This window comes from Hylobates moloch, unplaced genomic scaffold, assembly GCF_009828535.3.
Source record: "Hylobates moloch isolate HMO894 unplaced genomic scaffold, HMol_V3 SCAFFOLD_21, whole genome shotgun sequence".
Lineage (NCBI taxonomy): Eukaryota > Metazoa > Chordata > Mammalia > Primates > Hylobatidae > Hylobates > Hylobates moloch.
Window position 1 is genome coordinate 33,330,112 of NW_026652296.1, and position 19,977 is coordinate 33,350,088.

Below are 19,977 nucleotides of genomic sequence, written 5' to 3' on the forward strand. Positions count from 1 at the left end.
TATACTGACCTGTTCAGGGCTCCCTCTCCCATCAGCTTGGTTCCAGGCCTACCTTTTGATATCATAGCTGTGCCCACTAAAAAAGGAGAAAGAAAAATGCAGACCTGAAGCTCCACCGTTAGCATCTCAAAGCACGTTTTCAACTCCACTTTGAAATTACAGACTCAAGGAACACGATGAAACTCATGGGCAAGACCTCCTTCCCCACTGATGTCTGTCTGTTCTGAAGGGGGCCACAGAAAGACACATCCTTCTGGAGATGAATTATGCATTTTCCTTAAGAGGCAGATAGAGCTTTACCAATTTTTTCAACAACATTCCCCCACTACGTAGTCTTTCTTTTGTTATTTAGTTTACCATTTCTTTTTTCCATCTTGTTATAACCTCCACGAGTTGTGTCTCTTGTTTTCTACTTTATACCCAACAGCTAGCACATAACAGACACCCAATATATACTGAACGAACTAATGAATGAATGAAGGAATGAATGAATAGGTGGCTTATAGGAAACCCCTGGGGCCGGGGACTCTGCAACATCACCATGTAACTTTTTCTTTCTCCTGGGAAGCAGAGAGAAACAATAGACGATATCTCTTAATCTCTCAAGGATGCTACTCCCAGGACTGTTTGCAATTTCCCAGAAGATAAGCCACAAGTTACAGAAAGGAAGCAGCTGTGTAGGGCCTGCAAGTTTCCTGTTGCAAGTCACCCTATGTTCAGAAGTTACCCTGGCTGGGCCAGGCATGGTGGCTCACGCCTGTAATCCCAGCACTCTGGGGAGGGTGAGGCAGGCGGATTGCTTGAGTCCAGGAGTTTGAGACTAGCCTGGGCAACATGGAGAAACCCCATCTATATAAAAAATTAGCCGAGTATGGTGGCATGTGCCTGTAGTCCCAGCTACTTGGGAGGCTGAGGTGGAAGAATCACCTGAGCCCAGGGGGTCAAGGCTGTAGTGAGCCAAGATCACGCCACTGCACTCCAGCCTGGGCAACCAGAGTGAGACCCTGTCTCAAAAAAAAAAAAAGAAAGGAAAGGAAGGGAAGGAAGGGAAGGGACGGAAGGGAGGGAAGGGAGGGAGGGAGGAAGGAAAGGAAGGAAGGAAGGAAGGAAAGGAAGGAAGGAAGGAAGGAAGGAAAAAAAAAAAAAAAAGTTACCCTGGCCGGGTGCGGTGGCTCACGCTTGTAATCTCAGCACTTTGGGAGGCCGAGGCGGGTGGATCACGAGGTCAGGAGATCGAGACCACAGTGAAACCCCGTCTCTACTAAAAATACAAAAAATTAGCCGGGCGTGGTGGCGGGCGCCTGTAGTCCCAGCTACTCGGAGAGGCTGAGGCAAGAGAATGGCGTGAACCCGGGAGGCAGAGCTTGCAGTGAGCCGAGATTGCGCCACTGCACTCCAGCCTGGGCGACAGAGCAAGACTCCGTCTCAAAAAAAAAAAAAGTTACCCTGACTTTCTACACTGCTGTTATTGAATAGAAATTTATCTTTCCCCTCAGTGTTCTGGGAGAGTTTACAAATATGATTGAGGGGCTGGGCACCATGGCTCACGCCTGTAATCCCAGCACTTTCGGAGGCTAAGGTAGGCAGATCACCTGAGGTCAGGAGTTCGAGACCAGCCTGGCCAACATGGCGAAACCCCATTTCTACTAAAAATAAAAAATTAGCTGGGTGTAGTGGCGCACACCTGTAATCCCAGCTACTTGGGAGGCTGAAACACAAGAATTACTTGAACCCAGGAGGCAGAGGTTGCAGTGAGCCACAGTCGTGCCACTGCACTCCAGCCACTGCATGCCAGCCAAAAAATAAATAAATAAAATAAATAAATAAATAAATATGATTGGGTATTACCATAGGCTCTGGTTCCTGCCCTGAGGGAAGGTGAGTTAAAAAGCAGTCAGAGGCCGGGCATAGTGGCTCACCCCTGTAATCCCAGCACTTTGGGAGGCTAAGGCAGGAGGATCGCCTGAGGTCAGGAGTTCCAGACCAGCCTGGCCAACATGGTGAAACTCTGTCTCTCCTAAAAATACAAAATTAGCTGGGTGTGGTGGTGCACAGCTGTAATCCCAGCTACTCGGGAGCCTGAGGCAGGAAAATCGCTTGAACCCAGGAAGTGGAGGTTGGAGGTGGAGGTTGCAGTTAGATGAGATCGTGCCATTGCACTCCAGCCTGGGCTAAAAGAGTCTCAAAAAAAAAAAAAGCAGTCAAAGCAGTAAGAGGTCTAAGGTGCTTCAAAACCGTAGTTCCAGCACTTTGGGAATCCAAAGTGGGAGGACTGCTGGAGCCCAGGAGTTTGGGACCAGCCTGTGCAACATAGCAAGACGCTGTCTCTACAAAAAATAAATTAAAAAAAGAGCCAGTGGTGGCCGGGCGCGGTGGCTCAAGCCTGTAATCCCAGCACTTTGGGGGGCTGAGGCGGGCGGATCACGAGGTCAGGAAATCGAGACCATCCTGGCTAACACGGTGAAACCCCGTCTCTACTAAAAATACAAAAAATTAGCTGGGCATAGTGGTGGGTGTCTGTAGTCCCAGCTACTCGGGAGGCTGAGGCAGGAGAATGGCGTGAACCCGGGAGACAGAGCCTGAGGCAGGAGAATGGCGTGAACCCGGGAGGTGGAGCGTGCAGTGAGCCAAGATAGCGCCACTGCACTCCAGCCTGGGCGACAGCGCGAGACTCCGCCTCAAAAAAAAAAAAAAAAAAAGCCAGTGGTATGTGCTTGTTGTCCTAGCTACTTGCGAGGCTGAGGCGGGAGGATTAGTAGCTCAGAAGGAACTCCAGAACTGAGTTCTGAACAAGTGAAACGAGATGCAGTGATGCGATCATGGCTCACTGCAACCTCCACCTCGACCTCCTGGGCTCAATTGATCCTCCCGCCTCAGCCTCCCGGGTAGCTGAGACTAGAGGAGCGTGCCACCATGCCTGGCTAATTTTTTGTACTTTTTGTAGAGATAGGGTTTTGCCATGTTGCCCAGGCTTGTCTCTGATTCCTGGGCTCAAGCAATTCTCCTGCTTCAGCCTGCCAAAATGCTGGGATTACAGGTCTGAGCACCATGCCCGGCCTCAGGAACTTCTGGGGAAATGGAAATATTCTAGATGTTGATCTGGATGCTGGTGTCACACCCATTTACTTGGATAAAAATGAATCAAATCCTCACGCCTGTAATCCCAGCACTTTGGGGGTGGAGGGGGGCAGATCACCTGAGGTCAGGAGTTTGAGACCAGCCTGGCTAACATGGTGAAACCCTGTCTGTACTAAAAAAAAAAAAAAAAAACCCTCAAAAATTAGGCAGGCGTGGTGGCGGGTACCTGTAATTCCAGCTACTCCAGACGCTGTGGTAGGAGACTCCTTTGAACCCGGGAGGCAGAGGTTGCAGTGAGCCGAGATCGCGCCACTGCACTCCAGCCTGGCGACAGAGCAAGATTCCATCTAAAAAAAAAAAAAAAAAAAAAAAGTCAAGTCATACACTTAAGATTGATATATTTCACTGAATGTAAATTATGCTTCAAGAAACAAAACCATTCCATGCACAAAATACCTAGGGTGACATCTGTTTCCTGCACTGAATACCTGATTTTGGGAGAGGAGCCCTAGGACAAGAGACAGCAAGAGGGGCTGAGAGCAAGCAGGGCACCAGAAGCTGGGAGCATGGAGGGACGTGACCAGGGAGAAGTCTCCTGTGTTGGGGGAGGCCTGTGAATTTTAGGAACTCTGATATCTAACTCTCAAGGCATGTCCTTGCCAAGCAGCAATACAGTTAAGTGTGCCTAATCTTATGGCTCCCACACTTTCAACTGTTATTCCTGAAAGAATTAGATATGAAGCCGCTAGAGCCCAGGCAAGGCTGGATTGATTCTTGAACTAATCAACATTTATGCCCTCTTGGCTAAACTAGGCAGAGTTGGTTTTATTACAGTTCAGGTGTGATTAAGCACACTGTATTGTGTCAGTGGCAGGTGACCAGCCACACAGTGTCCTGAGGCCTGATGAGAGGGCTATGCCAACCACAGTCCCAGAGGAGGAGCTGGCTGTAGCAGGGACTGACCCAGGAGCTGAAGTGAGAGCCAAGCCCCCTCCTCCTGAGACCCCTGAGAGGTAAGGCAGGCTCATGCCAGATCCTTTCATGTCCGACATCATGGCTGGTCAAGGCAAGGATAACCCCAGGAAGTCAGAGGACTTGGAGACTCTGTATTGTAGGAAAAAAAAAATACTAGAAAAGACACTGGAGTGTCACCAGCAGTCACCCCGGATGGTGGCATTATTATTAGTAGTAGTAGTAGTATTTTTGAGATGGAGTCTCACTCTGTCACCCAGGCTGGAGTGTAGTGGCATGATCTTGGCTCACTGTAACCTCTGTCTCCTGGGTTCAGGCGATTCTCCTGCCTTAGCCTCCTGAGTAGCTGGGATTACAGATGTGTGCCACCATGACTGGCTAATTTTTGTAGATGGTGGCATTATGAATATGGATTTTGGTTTTCATCAAATATTTCTGTTTTCCCCACATTAGCTGTAAAAAGTATATATTTTTGGTAAATTAAGTTGACAGAATGAAAAAATTAAAATAGTATAAAGAATATCTGTTTAAATGCAATGGAGTGTGCCTGTGGTCCTAGCTACTTGGGAGGCGTAGGGGGAAAGATTGCTTGAGCCCAGGAGTTCAAGACCAACCTGAGCAATGTAGCAAGACCCTGTCTCTTTTATTTTAAAAATAAATAAATAAAACATAAAGAATAACTGTTTAAAATACTATTCAAAATGAAGTCATGAAGGAGGGGATTATGTTTTTTAGTCTTAGTTCCCTCAAGGACTCAGACCGGAGAACATAACCGTGTTTGGAGCCCTCTGGCACTATCTTTGGGCCTGACTTCTGCTCTCTAGGGGGTAACGTGAGCTGGTGGTTGCTGAGTCATCATGTATGGGTCACAGCCTCCCTTCGAGGCCTGGAGATGGGCCTGTCTGTGCTGAATTTTACTGGGCAGGGGGCAGCTCCAAGGCCCTCACTGGGGGCAGCCTAGAGCATAGATCACCCTCTGGACTTGCTCTTCTCCTAATAAATGGACAACGATCAATGAATTACACCCAAGAAATAGGGTGGGATGCAATAAAAAATAAAAATATAAATAGCCAGATAGGGTCAAAAGATGATTTATTTTACTTTATATTTTTGAAATAATTTCAGATTTACAACATAGTTGCAAAAATAATGCAAATGTTTACATCTTACATAACCCAGTACAATTATCCTAATATTGACAGATTATTGTTGTTGTTGTTGTTGTTTTGAGACAGAGTTTCACTGTTGTTGCCCGGGCTGGAGTGCAATGGTGCGATCTCAGCTTACTGCCACCTCCGCCTCCCGGGTTCAAGTGATTCTCCTGCCTCAGCCGCCTGAGTAGCTGGGATTGCAGGTGCCCACCACCATGCCTGGCTGATTTTTGTATTTTTAGTAGAGACAGGGTTCCACCATGTTGGCCAGGCTGGTTTTGAACTCCTGACCTCAGGTGATCCACCCACCTCGGCATCCCAAAGTGCTGGGATTACAGGCGTGAGCCACCACGCCCGGCTAGATTATTGTTAACTGATCCAAAAGCCTTATTTGGATTTCACCTGATGTCCTTTTTCTGTTTCAGGATCCAACCCAGGTTCCCATATTGCATTCAGTTGTCATGTCACTTTGGTGTCCTTTTCTCTGGAGCAGTCCCTCAGTCTCCTTGTTTTTCCTGACCTTGAAATTTTTGAAGAGTTATTCTGCAGAGCAGTACTATCCAATAGAACTTTCAGCGATGATAGAAATGCTCTATTTGGGCCTGACGCTGTGGCTCACACCTGTAATCCCAGAACTTTGGGAGGCGGAGGCAGGCAGATCACCTGAGGTCGGGAGTTCGAGACCAACCTGGTCAACATGGAGAAACCCCGTGTCTACTAAAAATGCAATATTAGCTGGGCATGGTGGTGCATGCCTATAATCCCAGCTACTCGGGACGCCGAGGCAGGAGAATCGCTTGAACCTGGGAGACAGAGGTTGTGGTGAGCCGAGATCACGCCATTGTACTCTAGCCTCGACAACAAGAGTGAAACTCTGTCTCAAAACAAAACAAACAAACAAAAAAAAGACATGCTCTGTGTCACCGAGTATGAAGCCATTAGCTACATGAAAAATAGCATTTGAAATGTGGCTCATGGGGCCAGGTGCAGTGGCTCATGCCTGTAATCCCAGCACTTTGGGAGGCCAAGGTAGGTGGATCACTTGAGGTCAGGAGTTCAAGACCTGCCTGGCCGATATGGTGAAACCCCGTCTCTACTAAAAATACAAAAATTGGCCGGACGTGGTGACAGGCACCTGTAGTCCCAGCTACTCGGGAGGCTGAGGCAGGAGAATCACTTGAACCCAGGAGGCAGAGGTTGCTGTGAGCCAAGATTGGGCCACTGCACTCCAGCCTGGGTGAAAGAGTGAGATTCTGTTTCAAAAAAAAAGGAAAAAAAAAGAAATGTGGCTCGTGGGTCTCAGGAACTGGCTTCTAAGTATTATTTAATTTTAATTAAAATAGCTACATGTGGCTAGTAGCCATTGTATTGGATAGGACAGCTGTCAAATGTCCCTCGTTTTGGGTTTGCTTACTGTTTCCCTATGATTAGTTTCAGATTATGAGCTTTTGATAGGAATACCATAAGCATGTTGTTGTGTTCTTCTTTGTCTAAATTTTTATAAAAGCTGTTGACAGGTGGCAGGGAACCACCTAGTCAGGTAGTGGGATTGTTTGAATGCTCTTTGAGGTCCAGCAAAGACAGGAGTGATAGCCGCACTTGGAAGCCCGCCCCCTACACTTTCAATGTTCTTCCTGAAAGAATTAGATATGAAGCTGCTAGAGCCCGGTGGGGAGCAGGCAGGATTGATTCTTGAACTAATCAACATTTATGCCCTCTTGGCTGAACTAGGCAGAGCTGGTTTTATTACAGTTCAGGTGTGATTAAGCATACTTTGTAAATGCTGAAGGTTGTGAAATATTCACAGGGATATAAAGTACAGTAATAAAACCTCACTTGAGGCTGGGCGTGGTGGCTCACGCCTGTAACCCCAGCACTTTGGGAGGCTGAGGTGGGAGGATCACCTGAGGTCAGGAGTTTGAGACCAGCCTGGCCAACATGGTGAAACCCCGTCTCTACTAAAAATACAAAAATTAGCCGGGCGCAGTGGCATGTGCCTGTAATCTCAGCTACTGGGGAGGCTGAGGCAGGATAATTGCTTGAACCCAGGAGGTGGAGGTTGCAGTGAGCCGAGATCGCGCCATTGTACTCCAGCCTGGGCGACAAAGCAAGACTCTGTCTCAAAAAAAAAAAAAAAAAAAAAAAAAAAATAGAAGACCCTGTGCCTGGAAGACAGTAGGTGCTCAATAAATGCTGGCCTCTGCCCCAGAAGGGGAAGGGCGAGGCAGATGGCAGGAACTGCGGGAGGTACCTGTCCCAGGCCCTTGGGCATAAGAGGCCTCTCCCACTCAGCACCCAACCCATACCCAGCCTGCCCGCCAGCCAACCTTGGCGTCCCTGCCTTGCGCCTACCTACCCGGCAGTCCCCCGCCCGCTCCCACTCCCACAGGCCCAGCGTGCACGTCTCTAGGCTAGGCATCCTTGTCCCTGTGACTTCAGCGTCACCCAACGTTTATTGGGCACAAACTGTATGCCAGGCCATGGGGATGCCGCAGAGAACGACACGAAGACCCTCACCCCTCAAAGCTCCCAGCGGGAGGAGGGGCTGCTTCACTTGGGAAGGGTGGGGATGGAATTCTCAGCCCCCCGATGATTCCGAGGCCGGCCGCCTGCCTGGTTTCTGGCCGGACACTGGACTTCCCCTGGAAGTTGCTCGAGACTGCGCGCCCCCAGCAGAAAATCAGGTCGGTACTCGGAGCCCAGTCTAGCGCTTCCCGACCCGCAAACCAAGGCCCAGTGACCGCGCCCGCCGCGCAGCAGCCTGCGTCGCCAGCCAACCACGGGCGGCCGAGTAGCCCCGCCCCTCCACATGGCCAATGGCCGCGCGCTCTGCCCGCCCCGCCTCCTCGCTGCGGGAAGGGTCGTGGGCCCCGGGCGGCGGTCGCTAGGTCTCAGGGCCGGGGCTACCCGAGGTAAGATAGCTGCCTGGGCGTTGGGTCCTTTCGGCTTAGCACGCACGGACGCCTTTAGGGAAGGTGGCTGCAGCGGCAGGACGCAGTCCGCCGGGACGCCCTGGGTCTGGGGCGCGCGGGGGTCCCAGGAGGGGACAGGACCTGCGGGACTCCGGGGGAGCGGGCCCTGTGGCGCAAGAGTTTCGGGAACACTGAGGGCCCCATGCGCCGCATGCAGCATCCGGGGAAAAGGGGGTAGGTGGCGCTGGGCGTCTGCTCGGGCTAGGGGAAAGGTAGGGCCAGAAGGGGACCGGCAGCGGCCGCTGACCTCTTCCTGCCGCCCGCGGGCCCAGGGTGACGCTAAGGTGGGGCCGAGCCTCGACCGGGTGCGCCTAGAGGTCGAGTGCTGCCGCCCTCCCCTGGGTCTGAACAGTTCTTGGCGGCGACACCAGCTCAGAACAGCCTCCCCGCCCTCCGCGGACCTGGGTCGCGCCCAGGAATCCGATCCAAGGCTGTGAGGCCTGTCCTTTTGGGAAGGGTGGGTATTTATTTCCGGGATGCACTCAGAGCCTCTGGACAGTCAGGTCGGAAACTTTGCTGTATCGGGAACACTCTGTCACCTCCTTCCTTCTCAGTTGGGAAGGAGGTGCCAGGAAAACATGAAACAAACCAAAAACACGAAAAAGGCATTCTCTGTATGGAAGCCGTGAAGTCTCAAAAATATCTAGGAGGACAGCCCAGCGACCTGGGACCTGTGGCAGCCGTGTGAGGACAGGTTAATGTCTGGACTAAATGTAGCTTTCTCCCAAGTGCACCCTCAGCCTCCCTCCCGCCAAGTGACCTTGGGTCCTCTTTGGGCTTAAAGGCAGGTGGCTGTGTGGGTCTCGCTGCAGGGGTCTCTGTGCCCTGCGAGGTGTATGACCAGCTGCAGTGAGGCAGCAGGTTCTGGGTTCAAATCCTGTGCTAGCCTCCGGCCAGCTGTGCACCTTGGCATCACTTTCCCTGTCACGGGATTGGGGAAGGATTAACTGAAAGAACCTTAGGATGTGCCTGTCTACAGTGGGCCCTCCATAAATGTGAACAAATGTGGGCTTCCTTTCCTTTTGTTTGGCCCACATCATCCCTTCCCCTCCATCTGTGGCTGAGGCTGGAATGCAGAAGAGTGCCTCATCTGACTGCCTTCTGGTACCTGGCTGATGCCATGAGAAAGGAAGGAGAAAGGGGTCTTTTTTTTTGAAACAGGATCTCGCTCTCTTGCCCAGGCTGGAGCGCAGCGGTCCAATCTTGGCTCACTGCAACCTCCGCCTCCTGGGTTTAGAGATTCTCATGCCTCAGCCTCCCAGGTAGCAGGGATTACAGGTGTCTGATACCACGCCTGGCTAATTTTCGCATTTTTAGTAGAGATGGGGTTTCACCATGTTGGCCAGGCTGGTCTCAAACTCCTGACCTCAAGTGATCTGCCTGCATTGGCCTCCCAAAGTGCTGGGATTACAGGCATGAGCCACCATGCCTGGCCGAGAAAGGGGTCTATTAACTCCCATAGAGTTGTTCTTTGATAATTTCTTGAAGGCTCAGAGGACCCCCGCCTCACCTTCCTGACTCTCCTGACCTGTCATCAGTACTTGCCCCACGAGGAATGTAGCAGCGCCTGCTGGTTGGCAAAGCAACTCGTGCATGTGAGGCTCTGAGGCCAGTGACAGGACTGTTTCCCCTGTGAGGAGGGTCTGGTGGCCCAGCAGCTTTTAGGTGCTGTCTGCTCTACAGCACTGCCTCCTGAGAGAGGTCTCATGCCTGCCTGATGCCCACTTGGTCCTCTCCTGCCTCCTTCCCTCCCTGACAACCCACTTGGAATCCAATAGCATCCCAAGCTTCACTTGTTCAGAACTGAGTTCTGGAGTCCCTTCTGAGCCACTGCTCCTCCCCTGGCTTCTCTGGCCTGGTAAAAGGGCACCTTCCATCCACCCAGTGCCCAAGGAGTCATCCTTCTTTTCTCTCCCTTATCTCCTACACCCTCAAAACACCTGGAATCTGGCTGCCTCCTGCCGTCTCTGTGGTTCCCATCCTGACCATAATCATCCTGTCTCTTGGGCTGTGGCCTCCTGACTGGTCTCCCAGTTTTCATCCTGGCCCCTCCAAAGTCCTCACAAATGCCAGAGAAGTCTTTAATGTAAATCAGATCCTCTTCTTTCCCTACCAGAGCCTTCCAGTGTTTCCCTGTTTCACTCCAACTAAAACCCAGAGTCCTTTCCTACAGCCCCTGCCACCTCCTTGACAATCTCTGCCCCTTTTCCTAGCTTGCTTGCTTTTTTTTGTTTTTTTCTTATGACGGAGTTTTGATCTTGTCGCCCAGGCTGGAGTGCAATGGGACGATTTCGGCTCACTGCAACCTTTGCCTCCTGGGTTCACGCTGTTCTGCCTCAGCCTCCTGAGCAGCTGGGATTACAGGCACCCACCACCATGCTAATATTTGTATTTTTAGTAGAGAAAGGGTTTCACCATGTTGACGAGACTGGTCTCAACCTCCTGAGCTCAGGTGATTCACCTGCCTAGGTCTCCCAAAGTGCTGGGATTATAGGCGTGAGCCACTGCAGCCAGCCATCCCTAGCTTTCTTAACCTAGACCACACTGACCTGCTTTCTATTCTTCAAACATGCCAAGCTCATTCCCATTTTAGGACTTTTGCATTTACCATGCCCTCTGCCTAAAACACCAATCTTCTCAGAGCCTGAGAACGGCTCAGCTGTGTTCTGCACGCTAGCTCAGAATGTCTTCTTTGACCCCCTAGTTCAAGTAGCATGCCTGTTTCCATGGGCTCTGTCTCATTACCTGCTTTATTTTCTTTAGAACCTTTATTGCTATCTGGAACTCTTATTTGGGTATTAATTTACCGATCTGTTATTTGTCCCACTCCATTAGAATATAAATTGGATGTGGCATAGACCTTGTCTCTTTTATTCCCTGCAGCATTCCCTGATGGGGGAGGCAAAAAAGTAACAAGCAAATACATCTATAATTGCAAATGTGGTAACTCCTACATAAACAACTGGCAGCAAGTGCTTATATTTGAGACGCTTAAAAATTTTTAAGCTGGCTGGGCGTGGTGGCTCACGCCTGTAATCCCAGCACTTTGGGAGGCCGAGGTGGGCAGATCACGAGGTCAGGAGATTGAGACCATCCTGGCTAACACAGTGAAACCCTGTCTCTACTAAAAATATAAAAAATAAGCCGAGCGTGGTAGCGGGCGCCTGTAGTCCCAGCTACTTGGGAGGCTGAGGCAGGAGAATGGCGTGAACCCGGGAGGTGGAGCTTGCAGTGAGCCGAGATCGCACCATTGTACTCCAGCCTGGGCAAAAAGAGTGAACTCCATCTCACAAAAAAAAAAAAAAAGGCCAGGCGCAGTGGCTCACGCATGTAATCCCAGCACTTTGGGAGGCCGAGGCAGGCGGATCACGAGGTCAGGAGATCGAGACCATCCTGGCTAACATGGTGAAACCTTGTCTGTACTAAAAATACAAAAAATTAGCCGGGCGTGGTGGCGGGCATCTGTGGTCCCAGCTACTCGAGAGGCTGAGGCAGGAGAATGGCGTGAACCCGGGAGGTGGAGCTTGCAGTGAGCCGAGATTGCACCACTGCACTCCAGCTTGGGTGACACAGCAAAACTCCGTCTCAAAAAAAAAAAAAAAATTTAAGCTTAGAGGCCGGCCACAGTGGCTTAGCACTGTGGGAGGCCAAGGCAAGAGGATCACTTGAGGTCAGGAGTTCGAGACCAGCCTGGCCAACATGGTGAAACCCTGTCTCTGCTAAAAAATACAAAAATTGGCCAGGCACATTGGCTGGTGCCTGTAATCCTAGCAACTTGGGAGACCAAGGCGGGCAGATCACCTGAGGTCAGGAGTTCAGGACCGGCCTGGCCAACATTAAAACATACAAAACCCCGTCTCTACTAAAAATATAAAAATTATCCAGGCATGGTGGCGTGTCCCCATAATCCCAGCTACTCGGGAGGCTGAGGTAGGAGAATTGCTTAAACCCGAGAAGCAGAGGTTGCAGTGAACTGAGATTACGCCACCGCACTCCAGCCTGGGCAACAGAGCGAGACTCTGTCTCAAAAACAGCAACAACAACAAACAAACAAATTAGCCAGGCGTGACGGTGGGCAAGTGTAATCCCAGCTACTCGGGAGGCTGAGGCAAGAAAATTGCTTGAACGTGGGAGATGGAGGCTGCAGTGAGCAGAGATCACACCACTGCACTCCAGCCTGGGCGACAGGGAGACTGTCTCAAAAAAAAAAAAAAAAAAAAAAAATTAAGCTTATAAGGCTGAATTACCGTACTGTCAAAACAAGCTATCTGAGCCATTTTAAGGGTGAAGAAGTCTGGAAACTGATAACTTGCCCAGGACACACAGCGAGTTCAAGACATGGAACTCAGTCTCCTATCTTAAGAATGTGTGTGGGCTGGGCATGGTGGCTTACACCTGTAATCCCAGCGCTTTGGGAGGCCAAGGCAGGCAGATCATCTGAGGTCAGGAGTTCAAGACCAGCCTGACCAACATGGAGAAACCCTGTAAAATACAAAATTAACCAGATGTGGTGGTGCATGTCTGTAATTCCAGCTACTCAGGAGGCTGAGGCAGGAGAATCACTTGAACCCAGAAGGCAGAGGTTGTGGTGAGCCGAGATTGCGCCATTGTACTCCAGCCTGGGCAACAAGAGTGGAACTCTGTCTCAAAAAAAGAAAAAAAGTGTATGTGTAGCAGGCTTTAATGGTGGGCCTGCAGCCATGTCTTGGAAAGAAGCTGACCTGAAGATCTCAGTTCTTTCCTCTTCTGCTAACTAGCAAGCATACCTCAATTTCTTCTTTAAAGTAGGATGATCTTTATTATTATCATGTTGGGGTTCACTTTTTATTTTTTCAACGTGTCCCAAAGCAGCAGCACATTTAGGTATAGCCCTCTTGGTATCAGCTTGAGGGCCTTAGAGCCAGGAGGGGAGCCAGGACATTTATAGGCACAGAAACTAGGGTCACATACAGATCCCCCCACCACATGTGCTAGGGGTACATGCAGACCTCCCCAATGCTGACCAACCTGCAGAGAAGAAATGGGCCCTAGGTATTCTGGATCTGATTCTTTTTGGTCATCAATTTTTATTTTTATTTTTTTAGAGACAGAGTCTCGCTGTGTTGCCCAGGCTGGCCTCGAATAGCTGGGCTCAAGCGATCCTCCTGCCCTAACTTCTTGAGTAGCTGGTGGTCATCAATTCATTTTTAACAAATTCTGCAGAATTTTTTTTTTTGTTTTTTTTGAGACGGAGTCTCACTCTGTTGCCCAGGCTGGAGTGTAGTGGCGTGATCTCGGCTCACTGCAACCTCTGCCTCTTGGGTTCAAGCAATTCTCTGCCTCAGCCTCCTGAATAGCTGGGATTGCAGGCTCCCGCCACCATGCCTGGCTTATTTTTTTGTATTTTTAGTAGAGACGGAGTTTCACCATCTTGGCCAGGTTGGTATTAAACTTCTGACCTCGTGATCCACCTGCCTCAGCCTCCCAACGTGCTGGGGTTACAGGCGTGAGCCACCGCTAGGAATTTTGGAGAGACCCAGGCAGTAATAAATAGGATGTTTACAGAAATTAAAGATGGCGGCCGGGTGCGGTGGCTCACGCCTGTAATCCTAGCACTTTGGGAGGCCGAGGCGGGCGCATGACGAGGTCAGGAGCTCAAGACCATCCTGGCTAACACGGTGAAACCCCGTCTCTACTAAAAATACAAAAAAATTAGCCGGGCTTGGTGGCGGGCATCTATAGTCCCAGCTACTCGGGAGGCTGAGGCAGGAGAATGGCGTGAACCCGGGAGGCGGAGCTTGCAGTGAGCCGAGTTCGCGCCACTGCACTCCAACCTGGGCGACAGAGCAAGACTCTGTCTCAAAAAAAAAAAAAAAAAAAAAAGAAATTAAAGATGGCTGGGCACATTGGCTGGCGCTTGTAATCCGAGCTACTTGACAGGCTGAGGCAGGAGGATCGCTTGAGGCCAGGCGTTTGAGACCAGCCTGGGTAGCATCATGAGACCCTGTCTCTAGAAAAAATAAAAAAATTAGCTGGGCATAGTGGCACAGGTCTGTAGTTCCAGCTACCGGGGATGCTGAGGCGGGAGGATTGCTTGAGCCCAGGAGTTTGAGGCTGCAGTGAACTATGATTGCACCACTGCACCTAACTTGGGTGACAGAGTGAGACCCCATCTGTTTGTTTGTTTTTGAGACAGAGTTTCACTCTTGTTGCCCAAGCTGGAGTGCAATGGCGCGATCTTGGCTCACTGCAACCTCTGCCTCGCAAGTTCAAGCAATTCTCCTGTCACAACCTCCCGAGTAGCTGGGATTACAGGCATGCGCCACCATGCCCAGCTAATTTTTTTTTTTGTATTTTTAGTAGAGACGGTGTTTCTCCATGTTGGTCAGTCTGGTCTCCAACTCCCGACCTCAGGTAATCCCCCAAATTGGCCTCCCAAAGTGCTGGGATTATAGGCCTGGACCACTGTGCCCAGCCCAAGACCCCATCTCTTAAAAACAAAACAAAACAAAACAAAACAATTCAAAACAAAAAACAGCCAGGTGTGGTGACTCACACCTGTAATCCCCAAACTTGGGAGGCCGAGGCGGGTGGATCACTTGAGGTCAGGAGTCCGTGACCAGCTTGCCAACATGGTGAAACCCCATCTCTACTAAAAATACAAAAATTAGCTGGGCATGGTGGTGCGCACCTGTAATCCCAGCTACTCGGAAGGGAGGCTGAGGCAAGAGACTCAATTGAACCCAGGAAGCGGAGGTTGCAGTGAGCCGAGATCGCGCCGCTGCACTCCAGCCTGGGCGGCGAAGTGAGACTCGCTCTCAAAAAAAAAAAAAAAAGAAATTAAAGTTGAAAGAAAACAAACATTCCAGAAAGTTGAGAAAGAATTGCCTTTTGTCCAGCCCCACTCCCAACCCCCAAAACCCTGTTGTAAATGTGTGATCTGTTTTCTTCCAGTCTCGTTTTCTCTCAGTCCACCCACCCTTCATGGGGCCAGAGCCCTCTCTCCAGAATCTGAGCAGCAATGCCGTTTGCTGAAGACAAGACCTATAAGTATATCTGCCACAATTTCAGCAATTTTTGCAATGTGGATGTTGTAGAGATTCTGCCTTACCTGCCCTGCCTCACAGCAAGAGACCAGGTGAGCAAGGGAAGTGACAGCCGACACTGGCCTGGGGGCAGGGCTGTGGAATTCAAAGCTCAGCCCCATCCTAGTTCCTCACCCAAGCCTGGGCCGGCTCCTTCCTTCTTCCTCTTGCTGTGTCTTGCTCCTTGTCCTTGCTGCTTTTCTTTTTTTTTGAGATTGAATCTCGTTCTATCGCCAGGCTGGAGTGCAGTGGCACGATCTTGGCTCATTGCAACCTCCGCCTCTTGGGTTCAAGTGATTCTCCTGCCTCAGCCTCCTGAGTAGCTGGGATTACAGGTGCGTGCCACCATGCCCAGCAAATTTTTGTGTTTTTAATAGAGACGGGGTTTCACCATGTTGGCCAGGATGGTCTTGATCTCTTGACCTTGTGATCTGCCTGCCTCAGCCTCCCAAATTGCTGGGCTTACAGGCGTGAGCCACCGCACCCTTGCTGCTTTTCTAACTTTTGGATCAAGTGTTACTCAGGGTGGCGTTGCTGACCTCGCCGAGCTCCCCCTTGTGTTGCTTTTGTGCACTGCTCAAAAATATGGCGCTGGCTCTGAGATTTCCTGGCTCTGGTCTACTTGCCCACTTTTTTTGGAACCTCCTATTTCCTTCATCTCTCTTGCCCTTCCTTGTCCTGCTCAGTTTTGATTCCATTCTCCTTGTCATGGGGCCCTGTCCTGGCACGGAGCTGGGACTCAGGTTTGAGAGCTGGCAGGATCCAGGTCGCTCTAGCCCCAACAGAACTTGCTGCAGGCCCCTGGCACTCACTAGCTGGTGAAATGGGCACAACCCCTCCCCGTTGTAGCTGCTGTTCTCAGATTGGACCCCTGTGCTCCAGAGGGTACCTGTTGGCTCTTTTGGCGCCTCCTGTCCTCAGATTTCTCAGGAGCCCCATTGTTGTCTCCGGTGTCCTCCCACACAGATTGCGTTAGTATCCAGGTCTGTTTGGGGTTTGCTCCTCCCTCTTGTATTTTGGGGTTTATAGGGATATCTTGTTTTGTAGTAAATATTTCCTGTGGGTTTTCTTTATTTTCTTTAAAAAAATCTTTTTTGAGATGGAGTCTCGCTGTGTTGCCCAGGCTGCGGTGCAATGGCATGATCTCAGCTCACTGCAACCTCTGCCTCCCAGGTTCAAGTGATTCTCGCGCCTCAGCCTCCTGACAGGTGCATGCCACCACACCTGGCTGATTTTGTATTTGTAGTAGAGATGGAGTTTCACCATGTTGGCCAGGCTGGTCTTTATTTTTATTTTTGAGACAGAGTCTTGCTCTGTCACTCAGGCTGGAGTGCAGTGGCACGATTTTTTTTTTTTTTTTTTTTGAGACGGAGTCTCACTCTATCGCCCAGGTTGGAGTGCAGTGCCATGATCTCGGCTCACTGCAAATGCCGCCTCCTGGGTTCACGCCATTCTCCTGCCTCAGCCTCCTGAGTAGCTGGGACTACAGGCGCCCGCCACCACGCCTGGCTAATTTTTTGTATTTTTTTTTTTTTTTTTTTTTTGAGGCAGAGTCTCGCTGTCGCCCAGGCTGGAGTGCAGTGGCGCGATCTCGGCTCACTGCAAGCTCAGCCTCCCAGGTTCACACCATTCTCCTGCCTCAGCCTCCCGAGTATCTGGGACTACAGGCGCCCGCCATCTCGCCCGGCTAATTTTTTGTATTTTTAGTAGAGACGGGGTTTCACTGTGTTAGCCAGGATGGTCTCGATCTCCTGACCTCGTGATCCGCCCGCCTCGGCCTCCCAAAGTGCTGGGATTACAGGCGTGAGCCACCGCGCCCGGCTAATTTTTTGTATTTTTAGTAGAGACAGGGTTTCACCGTGTTAGCCAGGATGGTCTCGATCTCCTGACCTCGTGATCCACATGCCTCGGCCCGCCCGGCCTTTTTTTTTTTTTTTTTTTTTTTTTTTTTAGACGGATTGCTCTGTCCCCAGGCTGGATCATGGCCGACTTGGTTACTATTCTCCTGCCTCAGCCTCTTGAGTAGATGGGACTACAGGCGCCCACCACCACGCCCGGCTAATTTTTTGTATTTTTAATAGAGATGGGGTTTCACCGTGTTAGCCAGGATGGTCTCAATCTACTGACCTCATGATCCGCCCGCCTTGGCCTCCCAAAGTGTTGAGATTACAGGCGTGAGCCACTGCACCTAGCTTTTTTTTTTTTTTTTTTGAGATGGAGTCTCGCTGTGTCTTCCAGGCTGGAGTGCAGTGGTGCCATCTTGGGTCACTGCAACCTCTGCCTCCTGGGTTCAAGCAATTCTCTTGCTTCAGCCTCCTGAGTAGCTGGGATTACAGGTATGTGCTACCACGCCCAGCTAATTTTTGTATTTTTAGTAGAGACGGGGTTTCACCATGTTGGTCAGGTTGGTCTTGAACTCCTGACCTCGTGATCCTCGACCTTCCAAAGTGCTGGGATTACAGGTTTGAGCTTCTGCACCTGGCTATTTTCCTTTTTCTAAAAATCTAGCTCCTGCAGGATTCTGTGGGTTTTTGTTTCTGTTATCAGGTTGCTTGTTTTTATGTGAGAATTCAGGTAGACATAAAAACTCTAGGGCTGGGCACGGTGGCTCATGCCTGTAATCCCAGCGCTTTGGGAGGCCAAGGCAGGCGGATCAACTGAGGTCAGGAGTTCGAGACCAGCCTGGCCAACATGGAGAAACCACGTCTCTACTAAAAATACAAAAAAATTAGCCGGGCGTGGTGGTGGGCTCCTGTAATCCCAGCTACTCGGGAGGCTGAAGCAGGAGAATCGCTTGAACCCAGGAGGCAGAGGTTGCAGTAAGCTGAGATCGTGGCACTGCACTCCAGCCTGGGTAACGGAGTGGGACTCCGTCTGGAAAAAAAAAAAAAAAAAAGAAACAAGAAAACTCTGCAGCCACTGTCATCTGCCCACAATCTCCCCGGCATTCTCAGCTTCCTTGTTTCTTATTGTCGGCCCCCTCTCTTTCCTTCTTTTGCCCCTTTCATCATACTTTTGCTATCTACCTTTTCCTTCTCTCCTAATCCAAATCTTTCTTTTTGCCCTGGGGGCCATATAAATCCAAGGCTTTTGTATCAGATTAACTGGGTTTGGATTCCTGCCCCCACTGTTGTAGGATCTTTGCTATAGTACTTTGCTTCTGCTAAGTCTCAGTTTCCTCATTAGTAAAGTGGAGATAATAATGGCATTAAATAAAGATGATACATGCAAATCCCTTAACAGAGAGCCCAGGACATAGTTAATTGCCAGTTTCCGGCAGCTGCCTTTATTGATGTGGCTGCTAATTGCTATTCTTCACTCCATACCTGGCCCTGTCCTGGGCTCTGATCCAGTTTCATGTGGCCTCCTTGCTGTTGTGGCTTTCTTGGTGCCCCACCCCCCTGCTGTGGCTTCATTCTGGGTGGGGAAGCGGCAGGGGCCACCTGGCTTGAGCAGGACAGTGGCATTGTGTCTTCCAGGATCGACTGCGGGCCACCTGCACACTCTCAGGGAACCGGGACACCCTCTGGCATCTCTTCAATACCCTTCAGCGGCGGCCCGGCTGGGTGGAGTACTTCATTACGGCGCTGAGAGGCTGTGAGCTAGCTGATCTCGCGGACGAAGTGGCCTGTGTCTACCAGAGCTACCAGCCTCGTGAGTGTCCTGCCCTTGCCCTCCTCCTGGACCCCCAGCCTGCTCCCTGGCCTCCGCTCTCCCTTCCCCTCTCCCTGTACTTCCTGCCTTTCTCTGTCATCCTCTTTCTTGTCACTGTGAAGCGATGAATAAACCTGGGTGTAGATCCCGGCTGAGCCACTTACCAGCTGTGTTCCTTTGGCCAAGTCCCTTAATTTCCCTGAGCCTCAGGCCTCTCTTCTGTAAAATGAAGCTCATGGCAGCGTCTGCCGCGGGAAGCTGCAGTGGGTGATACCGCAGGACGATGCGTGTTGAGTATTGAGCTGGGCTGGGCACTTCCTGTATGCCCAGCACATGGGGTCTCCTCTAACTTTCTCAGCTGTAGTGTTTGCCTCCCACCCTTCCTCATTTCTTCTCCCCCATCTACTCATTCACCCTCCCTCTCTCCACCTTCTCTTCCCCTCCCCTGGTTTACCCTGGGAGCCTTCGACGCCCTCTATCAGCTGCCCAGTTATTCTTTAAGTCCCTCTCAGTGTCCCTGCCACTCTGAGTGCTTGGAGGGGATTTGGTGAGATTGAGTTTGATCCTGAGTGAGATTAAGACATGGGAAGAGGCTGGGCATGGTGTTTCACGCCTGTAATCCCAGCACTTTGGGAGGCCGAGGCAGGCAGATCATCAGGTCAGGAGGTGGAGACCATCCTGGCTAAAACGGTGAAACCCTGTCTCTACTAAAAATACAAAAAATTAGCCGGGCGTGTTGTCCCAGCTACTCAGGAGGCCGAGGCAGGAGAATCACTTGAACCAGGGAGGCAGAGGTTGCAGTGAGCCAAGATCGCGCCACTGCACTCCAGCCTGGGCGACAGAGCGAGACTCCATCTCAAAAAAAAAAGAAAAGACATGGGAAAAAAAATCAAGCCAGCCCTATTTATATTTCAAACTAGAGGTAACCCCCGAGACCCTGGTCACATTTATAGCTGTGGGACATCCATGTTTTTCTTTTCTTTTTCTCTCTCTCTCTTTTTTTTTTCTTTAGAGACAGAGTCTTGCTGTGCCACCCAGGCTGGAGTGCAGTGGTGCAATCATAGCTCACTGCAGCCTTGACCTCCT

General features: G+C 50.6%; 1 protein-coding gene across 2 annotated transcripts in view; it reads left to right on the top strand.

The window, feature by feature from the left end:
* Nucleotides 1-8,043: 8,043 nt before the first annotated feature.
* The window catches only part of MAVS (mitochondrial antiviral signaling protein), a 28,522-nt gene continuing 16,588 nt past the window's right edge, over nucleotides 8,044-19,977 (top strand). The window contains exons 1-3 of one of the 2 annotated variants that reach the window (XM_032143153.2): nucleotides 8,044-8,113; nucleotides 15,107-15,290; nucleotides 18,717-18,891. In XM_032143153.2, coding sequence (XP_031999044.1) covers nucleotides 15,174-15,290; nucleotides 18,717-18,891 — 292 coding nt within the window. In that variant the 5' untranslated portion in view covers nucleotides 8,044-8,113; nucleotides 15,107-15,173. Of the gene's footprint in view, nucleotides 8,114-8,147; nucleotides 8,348-15,106; nucleotides 15,291-18,716; nucleotides 18,892-19,977 lie in introns of those variants that run through there. The other variant, XM_058433093.1, reaches the window with a different exon arrangement.